Source organism: Aulonocara sp. 'chitande type north' Nkhata Bay, linkage group LG9 (assembly GCF_057382095.1).
Source record: "Aulonocara sp. 'chitande type north' Nkhata Bay isolate Kocher_YH1m ecotype deep benthic linkage group LG9, A_spYH_male_GT1.1, whole genome shotgun sequence".
Classification (NCBI taxonomy): Eukaryota; Metazoa; Chordata; class Actinopteri; order Cichliformes; family Cichlidae; genus Aulonocara; species Aulonocara sp. 'chitande type north' Nkhata Bay.
The window spans coordinates 5,896,836-5,921,984 of record NC_141352.1 but is presented as its reverse complement, the minus strand read 5'-3'; the positions used below and the strand labels follow the sequence as shown (position 1 = coordinate 5,921,984).

Sequence of the window (25,149 nt, the reverse complement as noted above, 5' to 3'; positions counted from 1 at the left end):
AGGCAATCACAGTCTGCACTGTTCAACAATATCACAAAGCAACAACAATAGCAGGCCATAAATCAGAACACTGAATAGACATTGACTTGTTGGATATGGGGAGACAGGAATAGTGTTTGGATGAAGAAGCAGGAAAGACAAAATCACCAAAAGTATACTCTACCAAATGTACACAAATATATATAGTATGTAATGAATGTAATCAGGCATTAAAACAATGTCACAAATGCAATCTCTGCAAATATCTGTCTAATATTTAGAAATATTAGAAATAAAAATGCATGTTTATAGTGTCTCATTCTAGAATATATCCAAAAACATTTTCTTAATTTATATGAAATGGACAGACCAGTTCGAGATCTTTTCTTAATTTTTACGTTGTTTTTGAGTAGACGTGCTATTAAAATGCTATGGAAACACTGGTGACTTATCACAACCAAGAACCCAGGTTTTTTGGTTTGTTTTTCACACTATTTTTTTATGTATATTTTTAAAGTAAAATGGTGGTAGGATGTGTTACATGGTACAAAAAAAAGTTCTACATGTGCTGTCTTTCTCAGTATATGTTATGGTCCTAGGTCATTGACCCAGCATTTTGAGTTTTGTTGTGGAGTCAAGATTCTTTCTTTTGCACAAGGGGTTGTATTTAAATTCAAGTTCTGTGCAGTTTAATCTTGAGTTTTGCTTTTTGTAATGAGTTTGTTATCTATATTTCTGATTCTAGTTTTGTCTCCAAGTTCCATCTCTGTGTCTTGTCTTCAGCGTATCCTGTGGAAGTTACTCTGTTGCATTTTGAGAGTCCTTTCTCTTGTGTGTGTTATGTTCAGTTTTGCCTCTCCTTTCTTGTTACTCCTGATTTCTCGATGCTGTGCTCCCAGCTGTCTCCACTTCTCTAATCACCATCTTGTGTGTATGTTCGTGTGTGTTCCTGACTCATGTTTTGTTAAGTTCGCAAGTCTTCAGCAAAAAAGCTGTTTTGACTTTTACCTCGTACGTTCGCAGTCCTGCACTTGGGTTCTACTTTGCCTGCCAGACCATAAAACCTGACAATATTAAGTAAATTATTTTTTAAAAATCATCTATGGATAGATGAAAGGTTTTTTTTTTTTGTCTCTTTCCTTTTTTCTTTTTCATTGCTTTTTACATGCCGCAGTACAGCAGGTGTATAGAAAGTCATCTGTAATATGATACTCTTAGTAAACACACAAAATACATATATACTACTGTTCTCAGCTATTCACACAGTATCATATCCTCGCCCTGGTTTGGGTTGCTTTGATTCATATAGCTGTCATAGTTTTCTAATTTTTTTGACCCAAAGAGCAGCCTGCAACCATTAGAAGACTTTAAAGGTTTATTTACAAGTGAGTGTTAAGCAGCAAGATCACCACTGATGAACGTCTTTAGAGGAGGAGACAGACTGTCAGGTATGGCTACTGCCACTATACTTGCTGCAATTAGCAAATAGTTGGGTTGCGGTCACGTGGTTCTGATGACGTGCGGAGGCAGCGCGATTTTTGAGTGGAGGGCGGAAGTAAACATGGAGGACACTGTGGAGAGTCAGGAGAGCAGCTATTGTGCAACTTTAGACCCCGTTTCTCAGGAGAGATATAAACAGATAGTTAAAAAATATATCGGACGTGATCCGTATTCTTTGAAAATGTCCGAATACACCACAGAAGTAAAGGATTTGCCTACTATCGAGGCTGTGGATATCACCAACTACTTGGTCCTCCAGACTTCTTACTACACTAGGCAGCAAATGAAAGCTTTCAAGAGTCTGGAGGCGTACAATTTTTTTGTCAGCGGGTGGGTCCACAACCTTGGAACAAAACGTCTCCGTGATGGATACAGTTTGGTGTTTGCAAGGGTGAGTGTTTGTTCTTATATTGCTTTATCTTAAACACGCTAACAGTTAGCGGTAGCGGCTTTAACGTCAACAAACATGCCACATCCTTAGGACTTCGTTAGAGTGACAGTTGTTTGTTTCAAGGTAAACCATTCTCAGCGGTCTAACGAGACACCTCTGAAGACTTGGGTAATTGCAAAGGAGGATGGAGAAGTGATTGCAGCTCATTGCAATTGTATGGCAGGGTTAGTAGCCTAATTAAGTAGGATGTTATTGCAATGAGAACACACACATACACACACACACACATATACGCATAGGGCACTGCTAGCATTTTGCAGGTGTACTTCAGTAGTAGTGGGGAGAGAGTGTTTTCTTTTAGCTAAGAATTCATCAGCTAAGAATTTGTGTTATTGCCTTAGATCCCTCATGACACTCAGATGCATTTTTCAGATAGAGGGTAGAACTATTCAGTCATGTCATCACTTAGATAATGATTTCTCTATAGGCTGTTGAGAAAGAGTTAATGAATAAACATGTTACTTCAAATAAAGTGCCATTGCACATTAGTATTAGTAAGCTATGCATCATCAAAATGTACTGTAAATATTGCATTTCATGTTAAAAAGATTATGTGCTCTATTTCCAGACTATCAGAATCATGCTCGCACGTTGGAGCTGTTCTTTTTGCAGTTGAAGCTGGGGTGAAAATGAGAGCGACATGCACATCAGAGCAGTGCAAGTGGCTGATGCCATCTCATGTTAAAAAGGTAAGCCAAAAAGCAAAATGTAGGATAAAGAATGTTATATTGGGACTTCATGTGATAGTAGGATAAAATATCTTCCCCTATACTGCTACCTTGTCGTGGTGGGGAAGCTTGAGTGCCTCAATGACCCTGTAGGCTATACCGGCGGGGGCTTCAAGCTCCTGGTAGATCTAATCAAGCCGGGCAGGTTGCAGGTGAGGGGTAATGGCATATTGTATAATACATCACTTTACTGTTTTACACATCCAATACTAAGTAATAATTTCCTTTTCATGTTTGGCATGTGTACTGTTTATAGTTATGGATGCAAACATGAAGCACAAGCCAGAGGAGCATATGAGAAGCTTATGAGCCAGGAGCATGCAGGCTTCTCATGTATGGACAGCGGTCTCTGGCTGAACCCCAAGTGGCCATACATGGGGTCCTCCCCTGATGGGATAGTCACTTGTGACTGTCATGGAACTGGCATCTGCGAGATTAAGGTATTGACTCTGTTGTAGTCAAGGCCATAGGTGTGACATCTTTCCATAAGAATCAGTGAACTGAGTAAAAATGCAGGAAATACCTTTTCTAATTTCTAATCTATTGTTCAATTAAGATGAGGCTTTATTGTCTGTGTCAAATAGACATTTGTTTTGGGCAATGAGAGATTATGATAACACAGACCACACCCATCATCTTTGCTTCTTCACTGTTTCATCAGATAAATCTTGATTGTTGTTCTCATCACTGTGATTTTAGTGCCCACACTCTCAGAAAGATGCGGTCAACCTGCGCATGCGTGCTGGGGAGAAGGGCTTCTGCCTCATCAGTGACGGGGATAATGTCAGACTGGACCCAACTCATGACTACTATTACCAAATTCAGGCACAGCTTCACATTGCAAATGCAGAGTACTGTGACTTTGTTGTGTGGAACCGCAATGACATATTTGTTGAAAGGATTTTGCCTGACCTTGAGTTTTGGGATGATGCGATTCCTAAAGTTGAGTGTTTTTTTAGAAACAGTATACTCCCAGAAATACTGGGACAGCAAGTTACAAACATACATGTGTAATGTGATAAAAGGACGACAACATAATGACATTTTGAATATTGTTATGACCTGATGGTAGTCATTATGAGTTCTGGCTATTGTATTTGCTCTGACGTAGCATTAGAGTACAAATTGTCATTTAATTTTATTGTACATTTAATTGTGTCATTTAAGTGTTGTGTAACACTACACAATGATTAAATGCTATTGAGGCAGCATAATAATACATTGGTGGTTTATTTACAAGATTAGACTTTTAAACAAATAAACAAAATAGATTGCAATCCATCTCACAGTATAATACTGTACAAACTGCCAGCACAATATGACAGTTGGAGAAAAATATTTCATTTGAAAACATTTACAGACTAATCAGGAGTCAGGACTTAGGTACTACTATTACTCTACCCTGTTCTACTTATCACCAGAGCCAAGCAGCAGATACTGGACACTACTCTTCCTCTCCACCCCCTTCTGTGAGCCGTGACAGTGACAAGACATTTAATTTTTTTTAACTGATTGATTACCACCCACCCCCCTTACTCCAGTGGGACAACAGACTCGGAGAGATTTGATAAGGCACAACAAATTACCCCAATCTTGTCGATCAATGCATGTGTCTCACCTGGCTTTGTGGACATGTTCTCTATTGGCATAGCCCTGCTCTGCAGAATTTGATATTTCCTCCTGACTAAACCTATGACTCGCTTAACATGGATACGCAAATTGGCTATTTTCCTTGTCTCTGCCACTTCATAGGCTGACAGCTGTTTTCTCCCTTTAGTGAATGCCGGTGTCTGTAGTGAAGCACAGTAAAACCCCACATTATCGCCAATATTGAACCCACGATCTGCAAGGACAATATCTCCAGGTAACAAGTTCTTTAGGAGGCCACTCTCTATTGTGATCTGCTTATCGCTAACTCTCCCTCCCCAGGCAGAAGATATGTAAGTGACGTAGCCTTGGGGGGCAACACCAATCAAAAATTTTACAGTGTGATGGTGCTTGTAGTTGGACCAAGTTTGAGCTTGTGCAAGAAGATTAGATGGTCTCTCAATAAAGACTTCAAAGCAATCAACAATCACAGCCACTTTACATCCAAATGCCTGTCTGAAACTCAGTGGCATCGTAGCTTGAAGAACATGTCGCTCTGGCCACTCAATTAGGAACTCTAACCTTTTATGAAGTATGTCAATTACTTTATGCCAAACTCTATAAGCAGTGGACAGAGAAATATTGAACCTGAAAGCTAAATCTTTCAGGGGCAGATTTAGTCTCAGCCTCAGCAAAACTAGTATGAATTGTTCAAATTTGGACAACAAAGACATAGGTCCCGAGGTGATATAGGGCTCGCACAGTTCAAAAATCTGAATTAAAACTAAGAAGTTGGGGAGCCCTGTGTAGAACTTTGTCTTGTCTTAATTTTTTTCAAAAGCCTCCTGGCTGAACTGTGTGTCCAGAGCCTTGCTCCAAAGATCAACCAGCTCTGCTGTGTTCTGTCTCAAAACATCCTCCATCTTCTCGATGTCATCCATCGTCAGCTCTGTCTGGCATCCAGCATCCGCACAGCCTGCAATATAACAGTGGGGGAGCATAATCAGCATAATAGAGGCAACCTCAATTTTTACTCATTTTCACTGTAGGAGTTTTTTAGTGGGCTATTAGAATCTGGTGTAATGTGTTTAATTCACTATGTTAATTTAATGTAATTATTTTTTTTAATCAACAAAAAAACATGTTGCGTCTAAACAAAAAATATATTTATATGTTTCTCACCACAGAAACCTTACATTACGGATATCTTTACTTATCTGTGAAAGGAGACTGTCTGGAATCTGGCAATATAAGAACCATAGCAGTGTACAAAAACCTGTGGTGTGTGCCTGACGGTAATAAGTGCCACTTTTTCTTTTTTTCTGAATAAAATGGTATGGATTTACTCTGTGATTAAAAAATCACAAACATGTAATATGTAACTTGGACCATAATCATTACAGATAATGGCATCTTTTTCTCTTTGACATGATTCTTGTTTGTTTTACATCTCAGCACAATATCTTACCTGGATAAGTCAATGTCTCATTCACACTGAAGTCTTCTGGTTGTGGATTCTCAGCTTGAAGCTGCAGTTCGGGGTTCTCCACTGTCACTAGGCTCAAATCCGGGCTCTCAGCCGTCTGTTGCATATCCAAAATCGCCTCTGCACATCGATGCTGTTCTGCCTTAAGCTTCATTCTTTTCTCTCGTTTGAGAACTGATTCCGATCTGGGTTTTCGTTCGTAGCCGAGATTGACCGTCGGAGCCCAGTCCTCCGACTCTTCGTCATCCAAAGCACTTGGGCAGCCTATAGTCCCAATCAAGTCAATATTAGACTACTAACTTAAAAGCACTAAGTAAACGAGAATTTAACGACAACCTAATGCTAATAAGTTCGTTTGCAAACATAACATTACCTCTGACGAAGTGGTCGCTGCAGACACGGGCATTGGCAGACTCTGCTCCTCCCGACTGTAAACGTAAATTTAAAATCCATTTTTTCCTACGTTTTTCGGTTAGAATTTTCCATTTTTCTCCTCTTCGTTGGGCTATTTTTGGTACCCTAAAATACCGTTTATCAGTTTCTCTGGTCGACCTACTGGAGCATCCGTAAACACAACAGGACATAGGCATTTTGCGTACTGTCTGTCTGTGATTTTGCGCTTATCTTTTTCACTTCCGACCGCCAGTCAAATTTCGCGCTTTACGTCGACGTCACGTCTACGTCAAATGAAACCTAGCTATTGCAGCAATTTAAGGAGTTTTAAGTCTAAGGAGTCTAATCTGACCATCCCAACTCGCCACGCGAAAGAACAAAACACTGTCCCACTGTCCCAATACCTGGCAGTAGTACGTTGTTTTTCAATTTGTTTTTGTTTTTTTTTTGTTTGTTTGTTTTTTCAATTTGATTGTATTTGTAGCCAGTCTGGCAGAGCCAATAGTGATGGGTCGGTCGCGAACGAAATGGCTCTTAGAGCCGGTTCTTTGACGTGAACGACGCGAGCCGGCTCCTTATCGCGAGCCGCTTTTTTTTTCTTTCTTTCTCTCACCCTCTCTCTCGTACGGAGCCCCGCAGGGGACATGGGAGAAAAAAAAATTAAGACGGACTTTTGCGAGATCTCGCAAAACTAACTCGGGATCTCGCAAAGCTTTTGCGAGATCTCGCAAAACTTTTAGCTGCATTCTTCGGACGCTGGCTCGAAGCCGACCAGGAGGTCGAGGCACGATGTGCCGGGAAAGTGGTGTTCCTCCCGGCTGTAGTAGGTCTCGACCTCGAATGCGGCTAAAACTTTTGCGAGATCTCGCAAAAGTTTTGCGAGATCCCGAGTTTGTTTTGTTTTATAACATGTATTTGAATAATATATTAATGCTTGTGTATAAATACACAAACAATACACATATGCTTTCATGCTTTCATTTGTGTAATTTAGGTGATCTAGGTAGCTCTGTTTTGGAAGTTCAGTTTATGCTAGAAATGTGTTTTGGAGTTTGTATGTGCTTTTTGGAGTTTGTACGTGTTTTGTCTCTAGGGGCCACTGCATATATTTATGTATAAACATATATAAATAAAACCACTTTTTTTTACATTAGTAATTCCTTTTGTGCATAATTTTATATTATTGTTAATAATAAATTAATTAAAACAACAAAACAACCTGAAGAGCCGGTTCGGAGCTGAAAGAGCCGGCTCTTTTTAGTGAGCCGAACCAAAAGTTGTTTTTCAATTTGTTTTTGTTTTTTTTTTGTTTGTTTGTTTTTTCAATTTCATTGTATTTGTAGCCAGTCTGGCAGAGCCAATAGTGATGGGTCGGTCGCGAACGAAATGGCTCTTAGAGCCGGAAATCCCATCACTAAGAGCCAACTGAATAAATTGGGAAAACAATAAAATAATTTTTGTGTAATTCCTTCATTTTATGGGAATTACTGTTTCTTGTTTACTTCTAAAACTAAAGCCTCTTTTGTGCAAGGCCAATAAAGATATTCTTAATCCTGGCAAGAGGGCCACACAGCTTCTCCAGTGATGATGGAAAAGAAACCTGCAACTATCACATTCTCCTTAAATGCTTCCCTTGCTTCTTAGATAGGTGATAGTCCGATTTTGTTGGAAACATCATCTATTACAATTAGTGTAGATTTCACATGCCAGTTTATCCAACACTAATTCCCCCAGCAGCTTAAACACAGTTACATGCACTTACACATATAACTGCATACAACAGTGGCAACTGTCTATGAGTACCTCCAGAAAGATAGCATCTATATTTGAGGATGACAAACTAGACAAAAATCTGAACTTTGGGTAAAATGGATTAGTTGCTGACCAGAGTAAAAAATATTCATGACTGGCACAGACAAAAGTGGAAATTTTATGGTTGTGATTTAGGGTTTTTTGCTTTCGCTGGCACTAGATACCTCACAGTCACTCCTGTATAACTGCGAGTTACCCAGAAGTGGCATTCTTCATTGGAATGAAGGAAAGCACTCGTTTGTCAGAAGTTCTTTAGTTGGTGTTAAGCAGTGGAACTGGATGCAGCCTCTCTGTTGTTCTGCTCTGGTCCATCACTCAACCTTCAACAACCTCATTAAATCTGACAGAACATGAGCTCAGCCTGTGAGGGCAGGAAGAGAAGGACTGGATCATGAGATATATAAATAAAGTTTGACAATGACCCAGTAACCTCCTCTGCGTTCATAGCAGCAGACTGATTGCCATGGATTTTTTTGCATTCCTAAATGATAGTGTTCCACTAGGCACTAAAATTTCTCAATATCTCATTTGCTTGTTCTTTTTACCTTTTATTTTACATATGTGTATAATTCTGCTAATACAAAAGGTCTCCTTCATCAGTCCTTGTAACTGATTATTTTGAGAGGAATGTTGTTTTTTTTCTGTTTGCTTGTTTGTTAAACCACTTAACACTGACCCATGAGCCATTCAAGCATAAAAAGGCACTAAACTGAATGACTAAAACAGTGCTGAGTCTATAAAGTTGCTAAACAATCAGCTTAGTAATTAACCCGTTTTAAATTGTATCTTTAGGCACTTTGTGACTTGCAGCCTGTCAGAAAAAAAAGTTTTTCTTTAGCCTTGTTGGCTAACCAGAAACAACAGAGGATTCCGACACAATCCTACAATACCGTGGAGTGATGACGGAACCTCTGCTCTTCCTTTTGGCCTAAACACCAAGGCCAACTATAATGATAATCACCATGCAGGAAAAATCAATTCAGTGGACATGAATGAGTGAATGAATGCTATTTAGCAGCTCTATCTTAGACAAAGTTGACCTCAGCTAGGTTAACAGCAATATCACTTACATAGTAGTGATGGGTCGTTCGCAAACAAAATGGCTCTTAGAGCCGGTTCTTTGAAGTGAACGACGCAAGCCGACTCCTTATCGCGAGCCGTCACGTGTTTTTTTTTCTTTCTTTCTCTCACCCTCTCTCTCGCACTTTTTTTCCCGCTTCACTCTGCACGCCAGCCTTGTGCTTTATGCCGGGCAGAGGGGGGAGGGGCGGTAGTTACACTTAGTAGCACACGAACAGAGCCAGAGGGAGAGAGAGAGAAAGAGAGCCAGGGACAACAACGTCACATTAGAAATGTATAGTAATCATCCACAACTATTTTCGGTTGCAGATGATAAAGGATTTAGAAAGTTTATTCATGCGGGCCCATATGACAGAGAATGTGCATCTTCTTTGTGTTTTCATATTATAATTTATATTTAATTGTGTTGTGATTTGCAGTGTTTTGTGTTGTTTTCACTTTAAATTTGTAAAAGGAAAAAGCTGAAAATTTAAATAGTATGTATTATATGATTTATTTATTACATTTTATGTGTAGTGAATAATTAAAAGTATATTTATGGTGGCCCCTAGAGACAAAGCACATACAAACTTCAAATCACGTACAAACTCTGAAGCATGTACAAACTCCAAAACACGTAAAAACACGTACAAACTCAAAAACACGTAAAAACATGTACAAACTCCGAAGCACGTACAAACTCTGAAGCACGTAAAAACTCAGAAGCACGTAAAAACTCCGAAGCACATTAAAACTCAAAACACGTACAAAAGACAACAGAAGTGCTCCAGGATGCTGGGCGCAGTGTTGAGCTTTTGTTATCTTGTGGCTACACAAGCCAGCAAGTTCCAACGACCAGATTTGGTGTGTGGTAGTAACAGGTAAATGAACTTTTTTTTAAATTATTTGAATAGTGCCGGTGTATAAATACACAAACAATACACACATGCTTTCAGTTGTGTAATTTAAGTGATCTAGTAGCTCTGCTTTGGAAGTTCAGTTCATGCTAGAAATGTGTTTTGGAGTTGGTACATGTTTTGTCTCTAAGGGGCCACCGCATATATTTATATATAAATATATATAAATAAAACCACTTTTTTTGCGTTAGTAATTCCTTTTGTGCATAATTTTATATTATTGTTAATAATAAATTAATTAAAGCAACAAAACAACCTGAAGAGCCGGTTCGGAGCCGAAAGAGCCGGCTTTTTTTAGTGAGCCGAACCGAAAGAGCCGGATCTCTAAAAAGAGCCGGAAATCCCATCACTATTACATAGGTTAATGTTGGATAGTGACTTATTTACGATATGGCTTGGGTTTTCCCCCTCCGTTTGTTTTTATTATTTTTTTAAGCAGTTCATGGACATTTAATGAACATTTAAGTGTTAACATTAACCTCTCACACTAACCTGCTCACCTGATGAAGATCCTGGAGCGGCTGGTCCTCGCTCAGCTTTGGCGCCTGGTGAGCTCATCACTGGACCTACTTCAGTTTGCCTACCAGCCTGGCATTGGAGCGGATGATGCCATCTTTCACCTCGTGCATCGTTCCCTCGCTCACCTGGAGACTGCTGGGAGCACTGTGAGAATTATGTTCTTTGATTTCTCCAGTGCCTTTAATCCTTGAGCATCCCTCAAAATTTACACCCATCCTTTGCCCTTCGTACCCAAAATGGTCCCCTGACAAAAGGTGATATAGGAATATCATATACGAATTTTTTTCTGATTTTTTTCACATCAGATCTTTTAAACAACTTCAGACCTAACCACAGATATAAAGTTTTTCATTATTTTTTAAATATTTTTTAGGTTTTTATGGCTTTATTGTCATAAAAAACCCTGTTTTTTGGGGGTGAAAAACCCACAATATGCAATATTTTCAAAAAATGACTTGCAAATGGAAGTATTTGGCATGAAGTTATTACAGCCTTGAATAGGCAAATAATTCATAACAACATTGATTTGGATGCATTATTATTTTTGGAGTAATAAGAGTTTTTCAAATTTACACCCATCTGTTGCCCTTCGTACCCAAAATGGTCCCCTGACAAAAGGTGATATAGCAATATCATATATGAATTTTTTTTCTGATTTTTTTCACATCAGATCTTTTAAACAACTTCAGACCTAACCACAGATATAAAGTTTTTCATTATTTTTTAAATATTTTTTAGGTTTTTATGGCTTTATTGTCATAAAAAACCCTGTTTTTTGGGGGTGAAAAACCCACAATATGCAATATTTTCAAAAAATGACTTGCAAATGGAAGTATTTGGCATGAAGTTATTACAGCCTTGAATAGGCAAATAATTCATAACAACATTGATTTGGATGCATTATTATTTTTGGAACAATGAAAATTTATTGTAAAAACAAACTGAACTAAGCCTAACAAACAAAACAACAAACTGAACAAAGATGTTATTTACATCTTGTAACATGAACCGCAAAGGATTTTGGAATGCACTTTGCAGACCGGTTCACCACATTTGCAGCAGCTCATTCGAATTCTCCTGCGTCTTTTGCACGATGTGCACTGGTTTCGTGTCATGGAACGCTGCTCCTCCTCCTCCTCCTCCTGCTGCTCCTGCTGCCCCTGCTGCTCCTGTTGCTTCTCTTTCCCCTGGGCCTGTAAGACCAGGCTGGCTGCAAATGGTGTTCTGGGTAGCCGTGTTCTCGTCATCATTGTTGGGGTGATAAGGGCTCTGCCAACCTCGTCAATGAACAGACGCCGCCTGTAGCGCTTTCCTCTGTTCCACTCTGGTTCCACAGCGGTGAAGAGGATGAAAGCATTGTAGAGGCTAACATCGATCATGTGGTAGAGCAGACACATGGGCCACCTACGTGTCTGCCGACGGCAGGAGTAGGTGCCACAAACCTGCAAAACAAAAAGAAATTATCAGATGATATGTACAGATTTATCCAACCATAAGCAAGAGCTTCTTTCTGCCCGTGGGCATCAAACTAGACCCCCCCCCCCCATAACTATCAAAACTATCATAGTCTAAAATTATCATCTCATATCAAAACTGTCATAGTCACATTATCTGACTTTATCAGTTATAACAATGAGAAACAGTAAACAATTTGGCATGAATGAATGACTTATAATTGTGCTTACCTGGTCCAGATGGTCCACAGCCCCTTTGCATTTGTTGTAGTCCAGGATGATCTGGGGCTTTTTCTTTCCAAAGTCCTGGACTTGAGGCTCCCTGTGCCTGGTGCTCAGCACAACAACATTTTTCCTTTTTTTGGGGACGTAAGATACGACAGCCCTGTTGCGGCTAAAGGCAAAGAGAAAGGACAGAACTTCTCTCTGTCGAATGTTCAGCAGCTGTGGGGGCAGCTCAGGTTTGTTCAACCGCAGCGTGCCCACCAGGGCCATCCTCCTCTTCCTCAGTTCCTCTGCAAGAGGAAATGAAGTGAAAAAATTGTCTGTGGTGACTGTGTGGCCCTGCAGCCCCTCTGTCAATTCAAGCACCACCCGCATGCCTTGGTTGATCTCTCTGCTCGCTGATGGAGACTTTCCTGTGTACACTTGAAGCCTCCAGGCATAGGAGGTCTGCACATTGCAGAGGGCCCAGATCTTTAGCCCATATTTAGCCGGTTTGGAGGGCATATACTGCTTGAATGAACAGCGGCCCTTAAAAGGGACCAGCTGTTCATCTACACATATATCCCTCCCTGGGTTAAAAAATGTGGGCAGGCGGTCGCTCCATTTGGTCCATAAATCCTTTATGGGAGTTAGCTTGTCCCCCCTGTAGCGACCTGGGCGAGAAAGTCGATCATCGAATCTGATTGCCAGATTAATTTGTGCAAATCTTTTCCTTGACATGGTGGCAGGAAAAAGAACACGCCCTGTCTCCCCATCCCACAGGCTTGTTGTTGTTTCATGTTGCGACCTGTACAGGCCAGCCAGGATCAGAAGCCCCATGTAGGCCCGCAGCTCCTCCTCATCTGTGTCTTTCCAGTCTTTCACCGACCTCTTGCCCTGCAGGTTTGTAAAATGCAGGATTAACTGCATAATGTCCTCCGCAAAAAAAAGACTGAACGTGCTCACAGGGCTACTGATCCTTGCAATAGCATAGTGGGTTGGTCCTGGGGTCAAAATGGGAGGAGGAAAAAATGGCAGGACCTCTTCATGGGTGGGTTGCCACATGATTTCTCCATTTCTAGAGTTCCACTGATGGTCAGCCTCCAGTCCTGTCTCTTCTTCCTCCTCCTCCTCAGACAAGCTGCAAAGCTCCTCTGTGCCTGGCAAATATTCCTCCCCTTCTTCGCTGCCAGAAATATCTCCACTGCCTGTGCTATCTTTTTCGCTTTCTGAAGAGTGCAAAACTGCAGCAACAGCCTCCTCTAAACTCAGTGTGCGCTTCATGGTGTCTGTGCAGAAATGACCACTCAGACCAGGCTGCAAAGTATTCTCATAGACTTCAAAGGTGCACCTGCATAAACATACTATACCATGCATCCAATAAGAGAGAGGAGGCTCTCTCGTTCAAAAAAAACCATAAACACAGCCCCTTTGGCCTTTGATAATCTCTCTCCCTCTCTCTCTCTCTCTCACTCACTCACACACACACACTCACACATGCACACACACAGACACACACAATACCATTTTATGGTGGTTAGATGTTTTATTGTCATGCATTTTGCAAGGTAAGATAACCATGTCCTGCATTCAAAACCACTGAAAATGTCTATGGTGGTGCTGTGCCTAATATTGTGCTCATTGGATCCAAAACATATTTTTCCTTTATTTTGAAGGCAGAGGCTTAGATCCATTAGGTATTCACGAGAAAAAAATTATCACATGTCAGGATTACAGTATATCGAAAATATGTGATTATAATGGGAGTCAATGGGGCCCAAAATGGTACAAGGGCAAAGGGAGGGGGTAAATATGTGAATCTCCTTTACTATACACCACACCATAGAGGGGATCATTGAATTTTAAAAATAATCCTAAAATTCACATCCTGGGCAAGTATCATGCAACTGGTCTTTTAAAATGACTGATATATTTAAAATCGAAAATTACCATAAATGGTCCCGTTTTTTGCTAGGGTAACACGAGGGTTAACACCATTCTTCCCACGGTCCTGAAGGACAAGCTGGAGAACTCTGGAGTGGACAATCACCTCACTACATGGATTCTGGACTACCTCACTGACCGACCACAGTATGTGAGGACTCAGGGCTGTGTGTCGTACTGGGTAGTCGGCAGTACGGGGGCCCCACAGGGAACGGTTCTGGCACCGTTCCTCTTCACCATCTACACTGCAGACTTCTCCCACAACTCCATCCAGTGCTTCCTGCAGAAGTTCTCTGATGACTCTGCAATAGTGATGTGCGGATCGATCCTGAAATATCGATTCCTCCGATACCAATCATTTATGTTCTAGAATCGATTTTCACATTAAAATATCGATATTTTAGTAATTTAGGGTAAATTTGTAGTTTATCATTAACAGGAACACATTGGAAAGAAACTATATCATTCGGATTGTCTACATTCAAAGGAACTACTTCCTCTTCCGCCTTTCATAAGAAACTGTGCGAAATACGGCTGTATAAATGTCTCGCAGCCGCTGGCGTGCTCACTCACAACAATGTTTGAGCGTAGTTGGAGTCATGTACGAACGTATTTTACCTCCACAAACAGTTTGCGATACATGTGGCAAAAAAGTGAGGTGTTGTGGCTGCTTCCACCTGAGGACCCGGCCTTCGCGGTCTAAAGAAAGCCGGGTAGTACGTCATGAGCTCCCTCGGTGGAGTGAAACTCTGCCGTCTGCTCCTTGCTATCTAAAATATAACCGGGCGCTGACTTAAACTGTCGACCGTCTCACACTTCTGTTTAATCAGTTTTCTGTTTGACATTTATTCAGCTGTGTGAAAACCCCGGAGGAACCCTCCCGAGGGATTAATAACGTTTTATTTAATCTAATCTAATCTAATAACTTTAATCTCAGCCAAACCGATTTACTCACAAACAAATAAAACACTGAAAAAGCCAAACAATAACATTTTTAAGTTATCAAAGTGACTTATACAGGTCCTTCTCAAAAAATTAGCATATTGTGATAAAGTTCATTATTTTCTGTAATGTACTGATAAACATTAGACTTTCATATATTTTAGATTAATTACACACAACTGAAGTAGTTCAAGCCTTTTATTGTTTTAATATTGATGTATGGTTGTGGCAACATCATTAACCTTGTCAAACACCTCAGAGTAAATCATATCACAGAATATGACGAGCTTATGTTGAGGCGAACTGAAGAAGAGGACAGGGACAGGTGCTGCTAGGGCGAGACAGACGTCTCTCATGGAGTCCTTTAGTGCTGCAGGCAGGCAACGTGTTCAAATAGCGCACAACTTCAGGTTTTTTTTATTTCTATATGATGAACTCTGCATTATTAAGTGATAAGAACAAGAAATCTGATGTCCTGTAATCATTATGACGCTATAATTTGAGATACAATAAATAAAATGTTTTTGTACAAAGTATCGGTATTGGATCAGTATCGTCGATACCACCCTGAATATTACTTGGTATCGGATCGGAAAGGAAATCAGTGGTATCGCACATCACTACTCTGCAATAGTTGGCCTCATCACTGATGGGGACGACAAGGAGTACAGAGAACTGACCCAAGGCTTTGTGGACTGGTGCCAGCAGAACTACCTCCAGATCAACACTAGTAAAACCCAGGAGCTGGTGGTAGACTTCCGCAGGCACAAACATCCTCCATTGCAACCACTGATCATCCAAGGTATGAACATTGAGACTGTGGACAGCAACAGGTACCTTGGTGTTCATCTGAACAATAAACTGGACTGGACTCATAATTCAGACGCCCTCTACAGGAAAGGGCTGTACCTGCTGCGGAGACTCAGGTCTTTTGGAGTGGAGGGCCCACTCCTGAAGACCTTCTATGACTCTGTGGTGGCCTCAGCCATCTTTTACGAGCATAGTCTGCTGGGGCGGCAACATCTCTGCTGGGGACAGGAAGAGACTGAACAGGCTGATCAGGAGGGCCAGCTCTGTTCTAGGATGCTCTCTGGACCCAGTGGAGGTGGTGAGTGACAGGAGAATGATGGCTAAGCTGTCATCCCTGTAGGACAACATCTCCCACCCCATGCAGGAGACTCTGACAGCACTGAGCAGCTCCTTCAGTGGCAGACTGCAGCACCCACGATTTGGGACGGAGAGAACGCAGGTCTTTCCTCCTCACTGCTGTCAGACTCCACAACAAAGACTTTGCATGTCCATTTCCTTCATTTAAAGGACCTTTTAGTCTCTTTTAACACTTCAGTTCGAGATGCGAGGGCTGCCTATTTCTCAGACTTAGTGTCTAAGAGCAGAGGTAACCCCAAGGTACTATTTAACACCATTAGTGATATTGTTGCTCCTGCTCCACCTGCTGTCCCAATTTCATCAAATGAAGATTGTGAAAAATTTCTTTCTTTCTTCGTTGAAAAAGTCAGTGACGTGAGGAACAATATCTCTCCTTCTGTGTCTCTCTTGTCTGCTCCAACTCAAGCTAGGCCTGTAATTTTAGAAAGATTTTTACCTGTGTCCTTACCAGAGCTGGTCAAGTTAGTTAATTCGATGAAAGCATCCTCCTGCTCTCTTGATATTTTACCTGGATCTTTGTTTAAAAATGTCTTTCAGTCTATTGGTCCCCGTGTGCTCACAATTATTAATACCTCACTGGTTTCTGGTCAGGTCCCTGTTTATTGTAAGAATGCTGTTATTCACCCACTGTTAAAAAAAAACCTAAGCTTGATGGTTCTCTTCTTAGTAGCTACAGACCGATTTCAAAATTATCGTTCATTGCTAAGATTTTCGAAAAGGTTGTGGCTAAGCAGCTTATAGCTGTTCTAGATGAATACAGCATTCTGGATAAATTCCAATCTGGCTTTCGTAGAGCTCACTCTACTGAAACTTCACTTCTTATAGTCTCCAACGACATTTTGATGAGATGTGATGCAGGAGAATGCTCCGTTCTGTTGATGTTGGACCTGACCTCCGCCTTTGATACTGTGGACCATCATATTCTGCTAGACAGGCTGAGACACTGGGTGGGTATATCAGGGGCTGCTTTCGACTGGTTTGAATCCTCTTTGCATGAACGATCCTTTTCTGTGGCTACCTCTAAGTACAGTTCCTCTTCTACTTTTCTTGCCTATGGTGTGCCACAAGGTTCAGTTTTGGGGCCTTTATTGTTCTTGCTGTATTTACTTTCTCTTCAACACTTATTGAGCACTTTTAAGGACATTTCGTATCACTGCTATGCAGATGATATTCAGTTATATATCTCCTTTAAGCCCCATGATGTTTCCAAGCTACAGATTTTGCATAAGTGCATAGACTCCATTAGATGTTGGATAGCTGGAAACTTTCTTCAACTAAATGAGGAGAATACTGAAGTCCTTGTTTGTGCTCCTAAAAATTTTGTACCAAGTGTTATGGAAAACTTGGGTCCACTTGCTACATTTGCCAAACCGTCTATCAGGAACCTTGGTGTTACTATTGACTCAGCTCTGACTTTAAATGCCCATGTAAAATCTCTGGTTCGCTCCTGTTTTTATCACTTGAGAAACATTGCTAAGCTGAGTCCCATTGTATCGCGCTCCAAATTAGAAATTGTCATTCATGCATTTGTTTCATCTCATCTGGATTATTGTAATTCTTTGTTTACTTGTTTATGTAAAGCCTCTTTGGGGCATCTGCAAGTTGTTCAGAATGTTGCTGCAGAGCTTCTGACCACATCCTCCAAGTACTCCCATGTCACACCCCTGCTGATTCAGCTGCACTGGCTCCTCGTTAAAATCAGAATCCACTTTAAGGTTTTGACCTTGACTTTCAGGGCTCTGCATAGACAAGCACCAACATACAGGGAGTGCAGAATTATTAGGCAAGTTGTATTTTTGAGGAATAATTTTATTATTGAACAACAACCATGTTCTCAATGAACCCAAAAACTCATTAATATCAAAGCTGAATGTTTTTGGAAGTAGTTTTTAGTTTGTTTTTAGTTTTAGCTATTTTAGGGGGATATCTGTGTGTGCAGGTGACTATTACTGTGCATAATTATTAGGCAACTTAACAAAAAACAAATATATACCCATTTCAATTATTTGATGGGTCCATCCATCTGGCCCATCAAGACTCACTCTCATTTCATCAGTCCATAAAACCTTAGAAAAATCAGTCTTGAGATATTTCTTGGCCCAGTCTTGACGTTTCAGCTTGTGTGTCTTGTTCAGTGGTGGTCGTCTTTCAGCCTTTCTTACCTTGGCCATGTCTCTGAGTATTGCACACCTTGTGCTTTTGGGCACTCCAGTGATGTTGCAGCTCTGAAATATGGCCAAACTGGTGGCAAGTGGCATCTTGGCAGCTGCACGCTTGACTTTTCTCAGTTCATGGGCAGTTATTTTGCGCCTTGGTTTTTCCACACGCTTCTTGCGACCCTGTTGACTATTTTGAATGAAACGCTTGATTGTTCGATGATCACGCTTCAGAAGCTTTGCAATTTTGAGACTGCTGCATCCCTCTGCAAGATATCTCACTATTTTTGAATTTTCTGAGCCTGTCAAGTCCTTCTTTTGACCCATTTTGCCAAAGGAAAGGACGTTGCCTAATAATTATGCACACCTGATATAGGGTGTTGATGTCATTAGACCACACCCCTTCTCATTACAGAGATGCACATCACCTAATATGCTTAATTGGTAGTAGGCTTTCGAGCCTATACAGCTTGGAGTAAGACAACATGCATGAAGAGGATGATGTGGACAAAATACTCATTTGCCTAATAATTCTGCACTCCCTGTATATAAGTGAACTTTTACATCTATACATTCCCAGCAGGTCCCTGAGGTCATGTGACCAGGGCTTGCTTGCTGTCCAACACACGAGGCTGAAAACAAAAGGCGACAAAGCTTTTGGAACTGTGGCCCCCAGATTGTGGAACTCTCTCCCTTTGAGCCTGAGATCTGTGGACTCCGTGGTTGCTTTTAAAAAACACCTAAAAGCTCATCTTTTTAAACTTGCTTTTGGTTGATTTTTATTTTTAGGTTTTAGCTCCTGTGAAGCACTTTGTGATTTTTATCTTGAAAGGTGCTATATAAATAAAATTTTACTTTTACTTTTTACTTCAACTGATCACACATATCCACACATGTGCATTAGCAATAACACTAAGTGCATTACTCTTTTCTGGCATCGTTGTATTATACTCAACTGTATATAGCATTAGTATTCTATTTTATTCTATTTTATTCGATTGTATATAGTATTTTATTTTATTCTATTGTGTACAGTAACTTATTGATATCTTATTCCAGTGTTTTTCTCTAATTTTTCTATGCAACTTTGCACTGTCCACTGCTGTAACAAAACAAATTTCCCAAACGTGGGACTAATAAAGGTTATCTTAAACCTTAATTTACTCGTTTGGGATGGTGAAGGATATATCCATTTATTTTCTGGTGACTGTACGTGCACGTCTGACACTATGTGTTGGAGTGGAAGGATCGGTCACATATCAATCAGAAGGATTTATGTATGGTCTGCGGCACTTTTTGTATATAGTGTCTTCCTTTCCCCACCCTCTCCTTTACAGATGTATCATTATACAATGCCAGAACTCGACTAGCACTAGTAAAACATCATAGATATGAAGTGGTCCGTTTTCAAACATACAAAAATTACAAATTAATAGCTTCATATCTATATATATATCTATACATTAGGGGTGCAACGATACTTGTATCGATATTGAACCGTTCGATACAGTGCTTTCGGTTCGGTACACATATGTATCGAACAATACAAAATTTTTAATTTATTTTATCAACTTTCCTTCTGACGATGCTGTCTGTGTTGAGCGCTCAGTGGATCTGCGCTCGACAGTGCAGCCTAGGCGGAGTAGTCGAACGCAGATTCACTGAGCGCAGGGCAAGCTAGTGAGAAAGAAGTTAAGCTCTCCTTGCAACATGGCAAATTGAACCTCCCCCACCCTCATTCAGATCTGGCGTTTGGAACTATTTTGGTTTTCACGTGAAGTATGACCCTGAAGGTATAAGCTTGTGTTTTACTTTAGTCATGGACTAAAGTAAAACAGTATGTTGGATGTGCCACGCAATGCTCAATTACATGGGTGGGAGCTAGTGTGTTAGCGCAGTTAGCTCGTTAACGTGTTGCCTGTCCAGCCCCATGCACGGGCGATCTGCGGTAGCTCGTTAACGGAGATTTGCCGTGTTGTGGCGTTAATGTCATTTCAACGAGATTAACGCTGACAGCACTAGTGGGAACACAACGAATATGACAAGTGGAAGCAGACAAAAACAACAAGCAGGCATGCTACAAGCTTTACCCGAGTCATTTAGACAGCCGTTAGCACATGATTCTCCCTATGGGGACCTGATATGTTTAATATGCTGCTGAGAATATAGCCCAGAAGAAGCGTATAGTATAGCTTTTATTTTGGAAAGAGCCATTTCTCTGTAATAAACTCTCTTTTCCAAAGATGAGTGATTCCTCAATCAGATACAGGGCTCGCAATATCGCTAGCCCGACGTCCCGGGGCTAGCGATTTTTCCAGTCGGGCTACCAAAATCTATCTCTGCCCTGCCCGTCGGCCTATCGTAGGAAGGAAAAATATATGTCAATGCTTTTGCATTCTTTCGGAAATGTAGCTGGGTAATTATGTCATTGGCATCGATGAGCCACTGTCAATATGTGACATATTGAAATCGCGTTTGAATTTGCGCTTGTTTTTTGCTTTCACTTTGCAATCGCGCGAACTGTGTATAGAGAGCGTCAGCACTGATTGGTGAGTGATGATAATTTGCGCACCAATTCCTCTGACATCGTCTTATCAATCGTTAGCTTACTATGCAAACATGACAAGTGAAATCTCCCGCAGCTTAAACATATGAGAGGTTGATCGCGCAGAGAATCGCTGAGCGTTATGTGAGTGCGTGAGTAAGAGCAGCAGGATATATATTTTAGTTCTGCTGAGCCAAATAAGACAGGTCAGGGTGAAGAAGTGACAGCCAAAGAAAAGCTTACCACAAAACGGAAAAGTTATGACAAATCAGGCTATAGGGCAAAAAGAAAGTGCAGCTTTATGGTTTCATGGACAAAAGAATTTCTGTGGCTGCATTATGACGAGCTAAATAACCAGGGCTGCACATAAGTGGTCTGATAATAAGTTGCAACGCGCGTTTGCATACATAAGATTTTCAGGAGGAGGACAGACATTTGTTTAGAACTCTTAAAGATGTCGAAGAAGCTCCTTTAAGCAATTACTTTGGTGTTCCTCCACCTCCAAAGAAATGTCAGAAGGAGTCCGAACCACAAAAGAAGCACGTATTCTCGGAAAAGTGGTTGCAGGAGGTGAGCTGGCTTCAAACAAATGATGAACGCACAGAGATGTGGTGCGGAATGTGCCGTGAAAATTTAATAAATGACAAATTAAAAAGGCATGAATATTTTTTTTTGAATCGAAAAAATATCGAACCGTGACACCAAAGTATCGAACCGAACCGTGAATTTTGTGTATCGTTGCACCCCTAATATATATATATATATGTAATATATATGTAATCGGAGCACTAGGTGCGGTGACTCCCAAGCTAGGCGAGTGGCTCCAGCAGATCCCGGGAATAACATCGGAGATCTCTGTCCAGAAGAGCGCAGTCCTGGGAACAGCTAAGATACTGCGCAGGACCCTCAAGCTCCCAGGCCTCTGGTAGAGGACCCGAGCTTGAAGGATAAACCGCCCGCAGGGGCGTGCTGGGTGTATATATATATATGTATATATATACACACACACATACGTGCATGTATATACATATATATTAAATGTACAGAGATCAGCAGTATGAACAGTGACGTCACTAGCCGTGTCTGGGTCTAAACTCCGCTGCAGGTCCATATATCAAACGATCACTATGGCATTACTGAGAGTTGAAAAACTGTCTAAAGTCTTTCATCTTTAATAAAATGATCAGCGTTCTGCTCTACCAGGTATAACAATTGAGTTTAACATCCAGGCATCCATGAAAACGGAATTTATGACATTTAAAAGAGTTAGAAGTTAGCAGGGAGTTAGCTCGCTAGCTTCTATCTGAATACAATATAGCATGTCCTGACTGCGGGGTTTTGGAAACAAATTAAAACGTACAGCTCTGTTATCACTTCCAGCATAAATGAAGACAGAAAACTAAACAGCAGTGACGTTTGTAGGGTTACTGAAGTTGGGCTAGCTGGTATATAATGATGTGCTACGTGACCGCTAGCGACACAGCTATGTTAGCATAATATAAACAAGCTAACTTTTTTTCCACTCGATAAAAGTTACCGTGAGTGTTCTCGGTGGTCAGGAACAAATGTAATCGCATGGCAGGATGCTGTAAAAGGACCAAACTTCAGCCAGGAGAACAACTGAGATAATCCATCCACAATACGAGGTTAGTCATTCATATACTGCTGCATGGGCTGGGCTGTAGTTACATCCTAAGGTTTTAAAAACTGAGCTTAAATAAATGATTAGCGGTAATAAAAGCCGAGGGAGGTCAACAGTGATCACTGACTGTTTTAGGAGCTTTTTGAGATCAAATAGAAGAAAATACATAACATTAAACATGTTAACAACACAAAAGCCATATTAAACACAGACTACTTTAGACCCGGAAGTAGGATTCGTCGCGTCATCACTGAACAACCGGATAGCTGTTCTCTTTACCCTTGATTTGTTTATTTATATAGTTTTGTTTATTTAAACTGCTTTTTAAAGCATCCTTGGAATTCTTGAAAGGCGTTATAAAAATCTACTTTATTATAAGTACAATAATAGTAATTTTGTTTATTATTAAAAGGTTATATTTTGTCATTCTCATCATTTTGGTGTGTTTTAAACTTTGGAAATAAATTTAAATTAATGTAAAAAAAAATGTATAATTAAACTGTGTTCAGTACAAATCATTTTTATGCCTCATTTGATGATCGCCAAATAATTAGAAAGCAAACTGAACCATGGTCATTGTCATCATTATGATGGGCAGTAGCATCCTCTCAACAATTAACTTTTAGTTTAGCCTGTAATTAATACCACCTCCTTAGGTGCTATTGAATCTTTAATGATATAACTGTGTTTTACTCAATGTCTCTGTCTTACACAGATGATTTTGTTCTGATTTTGTCATTATTACGTTCATAGTAATAGCAATGGAAGTAATAATGACATTTGAACATTAATCTCTCATACTGGGACAGAGCAATGAATCAGTTTTTCATTTGTTCTCTTTAAAGACTCCCTCCTCGTATTTAATTCCCCCTTTTTCTGCCTCCCAACAAGCATATTAAAATGATAAATGAGGGGTAGATGTGAGGTGGGGCTTTAGACTACATTGTTTAAAGGGAGAATTAAGGAATGGAAGAGGGTGTTGATTGCCGCTTACTAAATGCGTATGTTTTTGTGTTTCGAATTATGTATTATCTCCTTTCTAAGGTCTCATGTTTTCATTTTATATTCTGTATTCAACTATACCTTTTAAAAATGAAAGAGAAAGATGCTCAGTGATTTATAGAATTGCTTAAATATCACAATTAATTTAAGAAGCCAACCCTTGCCACTAGTCTAACAACCAAACCCCTGTTTGTGAAAACACTGTTAAGACAAGCTCTGTAATGGGGTGGCATGCTGTTGTTAGTATTGATGCCTCGCAGACACAAGGTTCCTGGTTCAAATTCATGGGGCAGGTGCACCCTCTTCAATGGAGTTTGAATATCTGATATAAAGTGTAGGAAACACATATGCAAGTCCCACACATTCAAGCTTTCCTACCACTGGCGTGAATCCAGTTCAGTGACTTTAAATAGATACACTGAACAAAAATATAAACGCAACACTTTTGTTTTTGCTCCCATTCCCCATGGGATGGACGTAGAGACCTAAAATTCATTCCAGATACACAATATAACCATCCCTCCCAAACAGTGGTCACAAATCAGTCCAAATGTGTGGTAGTGGGCACATCTGCTATATTGAGATAATCCATCCCACCTCACAGGTGTGCCACATCAGGATGCTGATCTGACATCATGAGTAGTGCACAGGTGTACCTCAGACTGCCCACAACAAAAGGCCACCCTGGAATGTGCAGTTTTTTGCGCTATTGGGGGTCTGGGGACCCAGAACCGGTCAGTATCTGGTGTGACCACCATTTGCCTCATGCAGTGCAACACATCGTCGCATGGAGTCTATCAGATTGTCAATTGTGGCCTGTGGAATGTTGGTCCACTCCACTTCAATGGCTGTGCGAGGTTGTTGGATATTCGTGGGAACTGGTACACGCTGTCGTATACGCCGGTCAAGCACATCCCGAACATGCTCAATGGGTGACATGTCCGGTGAGTATGCTGGCCATGCAAGAACTGGGACATTCTCAGCTGCCATCTGCCCTGAACAATGTGAACCATGATTCATCCGTGAAGCGCACACCTCTCCAACGTGCCAGACGCCATCGAATGTGAGCATTTGCCCACACAAGTCTGTTACGGCGACGAGCTGGAGTCAGGTCAAGACCCCGATGAGGACGACGGGCATGCAGTTGAGCGTCCCTGAGACGGTTTCTGACAGTTTGTGCAGAAATTGTTTGGTTGTGCAAACCAATTGTTCCAGCAGCTGTCTGGGTGGCTGGTCTCAGACGATCTTGGAGGTGAACCTGCTGGATGTGGAGGTCCTGGGCTGGTGTGGTTACACGAGGTCTGCGGTGGTGAGGCCGGTTGGATGTGCTGCCATATTCTCTGAAACGCCTGTGGAGACGGCTTATGGTTGAGAAATGAACATTCAATGCACGGGCGACAGATCTGGTTGACATTCCTGCTGTCAGCATGCCAATTGCACGCTCCCTCATTGCTTGTGGCATCTGTGGCATTTTGCTGTGAGACAAAACTGCACATTCCAGGGTGGCCTTTTGTTGTGGGCAGTCTGAGGTACACCTGTGCACTACTCATGATGTCAGATCAGCATCCTGATGTGGCACACCTGTGAGGTGGGATGGATTATCTCAATATAGCAGATGTGCCCACTACCACACATTTGGACTGATTTGTGACCACTGTTTGG

General features: G+C 40.9%; 2 protein-coding genes across 2 annotated transcripts; one reads left to right on the top strand and one right to left on the bottom strand.

Moving 5' to 3' along the window:
- Positions 1-1,273: 1,273 nt before the first annotated feature.
- LOC147321487 (uncharacterized) lies at positions 1,274-3,824 on the top strand. The gene is made up of 4 exons (XM_086305385.1): positions 1,274-1,891; positions 1,994-2,094; positions 2,915-3,098; positions 3,358-3,824. Exons 1-4 carry the CDS (start codon positions 1,493-1,495, stop codon positions 3,670-3,672), a joined length of 999 nt encoding a protein of 332 aa, XP_086161511.1. The 5' UTR covers positions 1,274-1,492; the 3' UTR covers positions 3,673-3,824.
- A 45-nt stretch (positions 3,825-3,869) lies between these two features.
- Positions 3,870-6,756, bottom strand: LOC147321486 (uncharacterized). The gene is made up of 3 exons (XM_086305422.1): positions 6,105-6,756; positions 5,714-5,995; positions 3,870-5,221 (listed from the first exon to the last, which is right to left on the bottom strand). The coding sequence occupies exon 3, from the start codon at positions 4,977-4,979 to the stop codon at positions 4,191-4,193; it is 789 nt and encodes a 262-aa protein (XP_086161548.1). The 5' UTR covers positions 4,980-5,221; positions 5,714-5,995; positions 6,105-6,756; the 3' UTR covers positions 3,870-4,190.
- Positions 6,757-25,149: the final 18,393 nt, after the last annotated feature.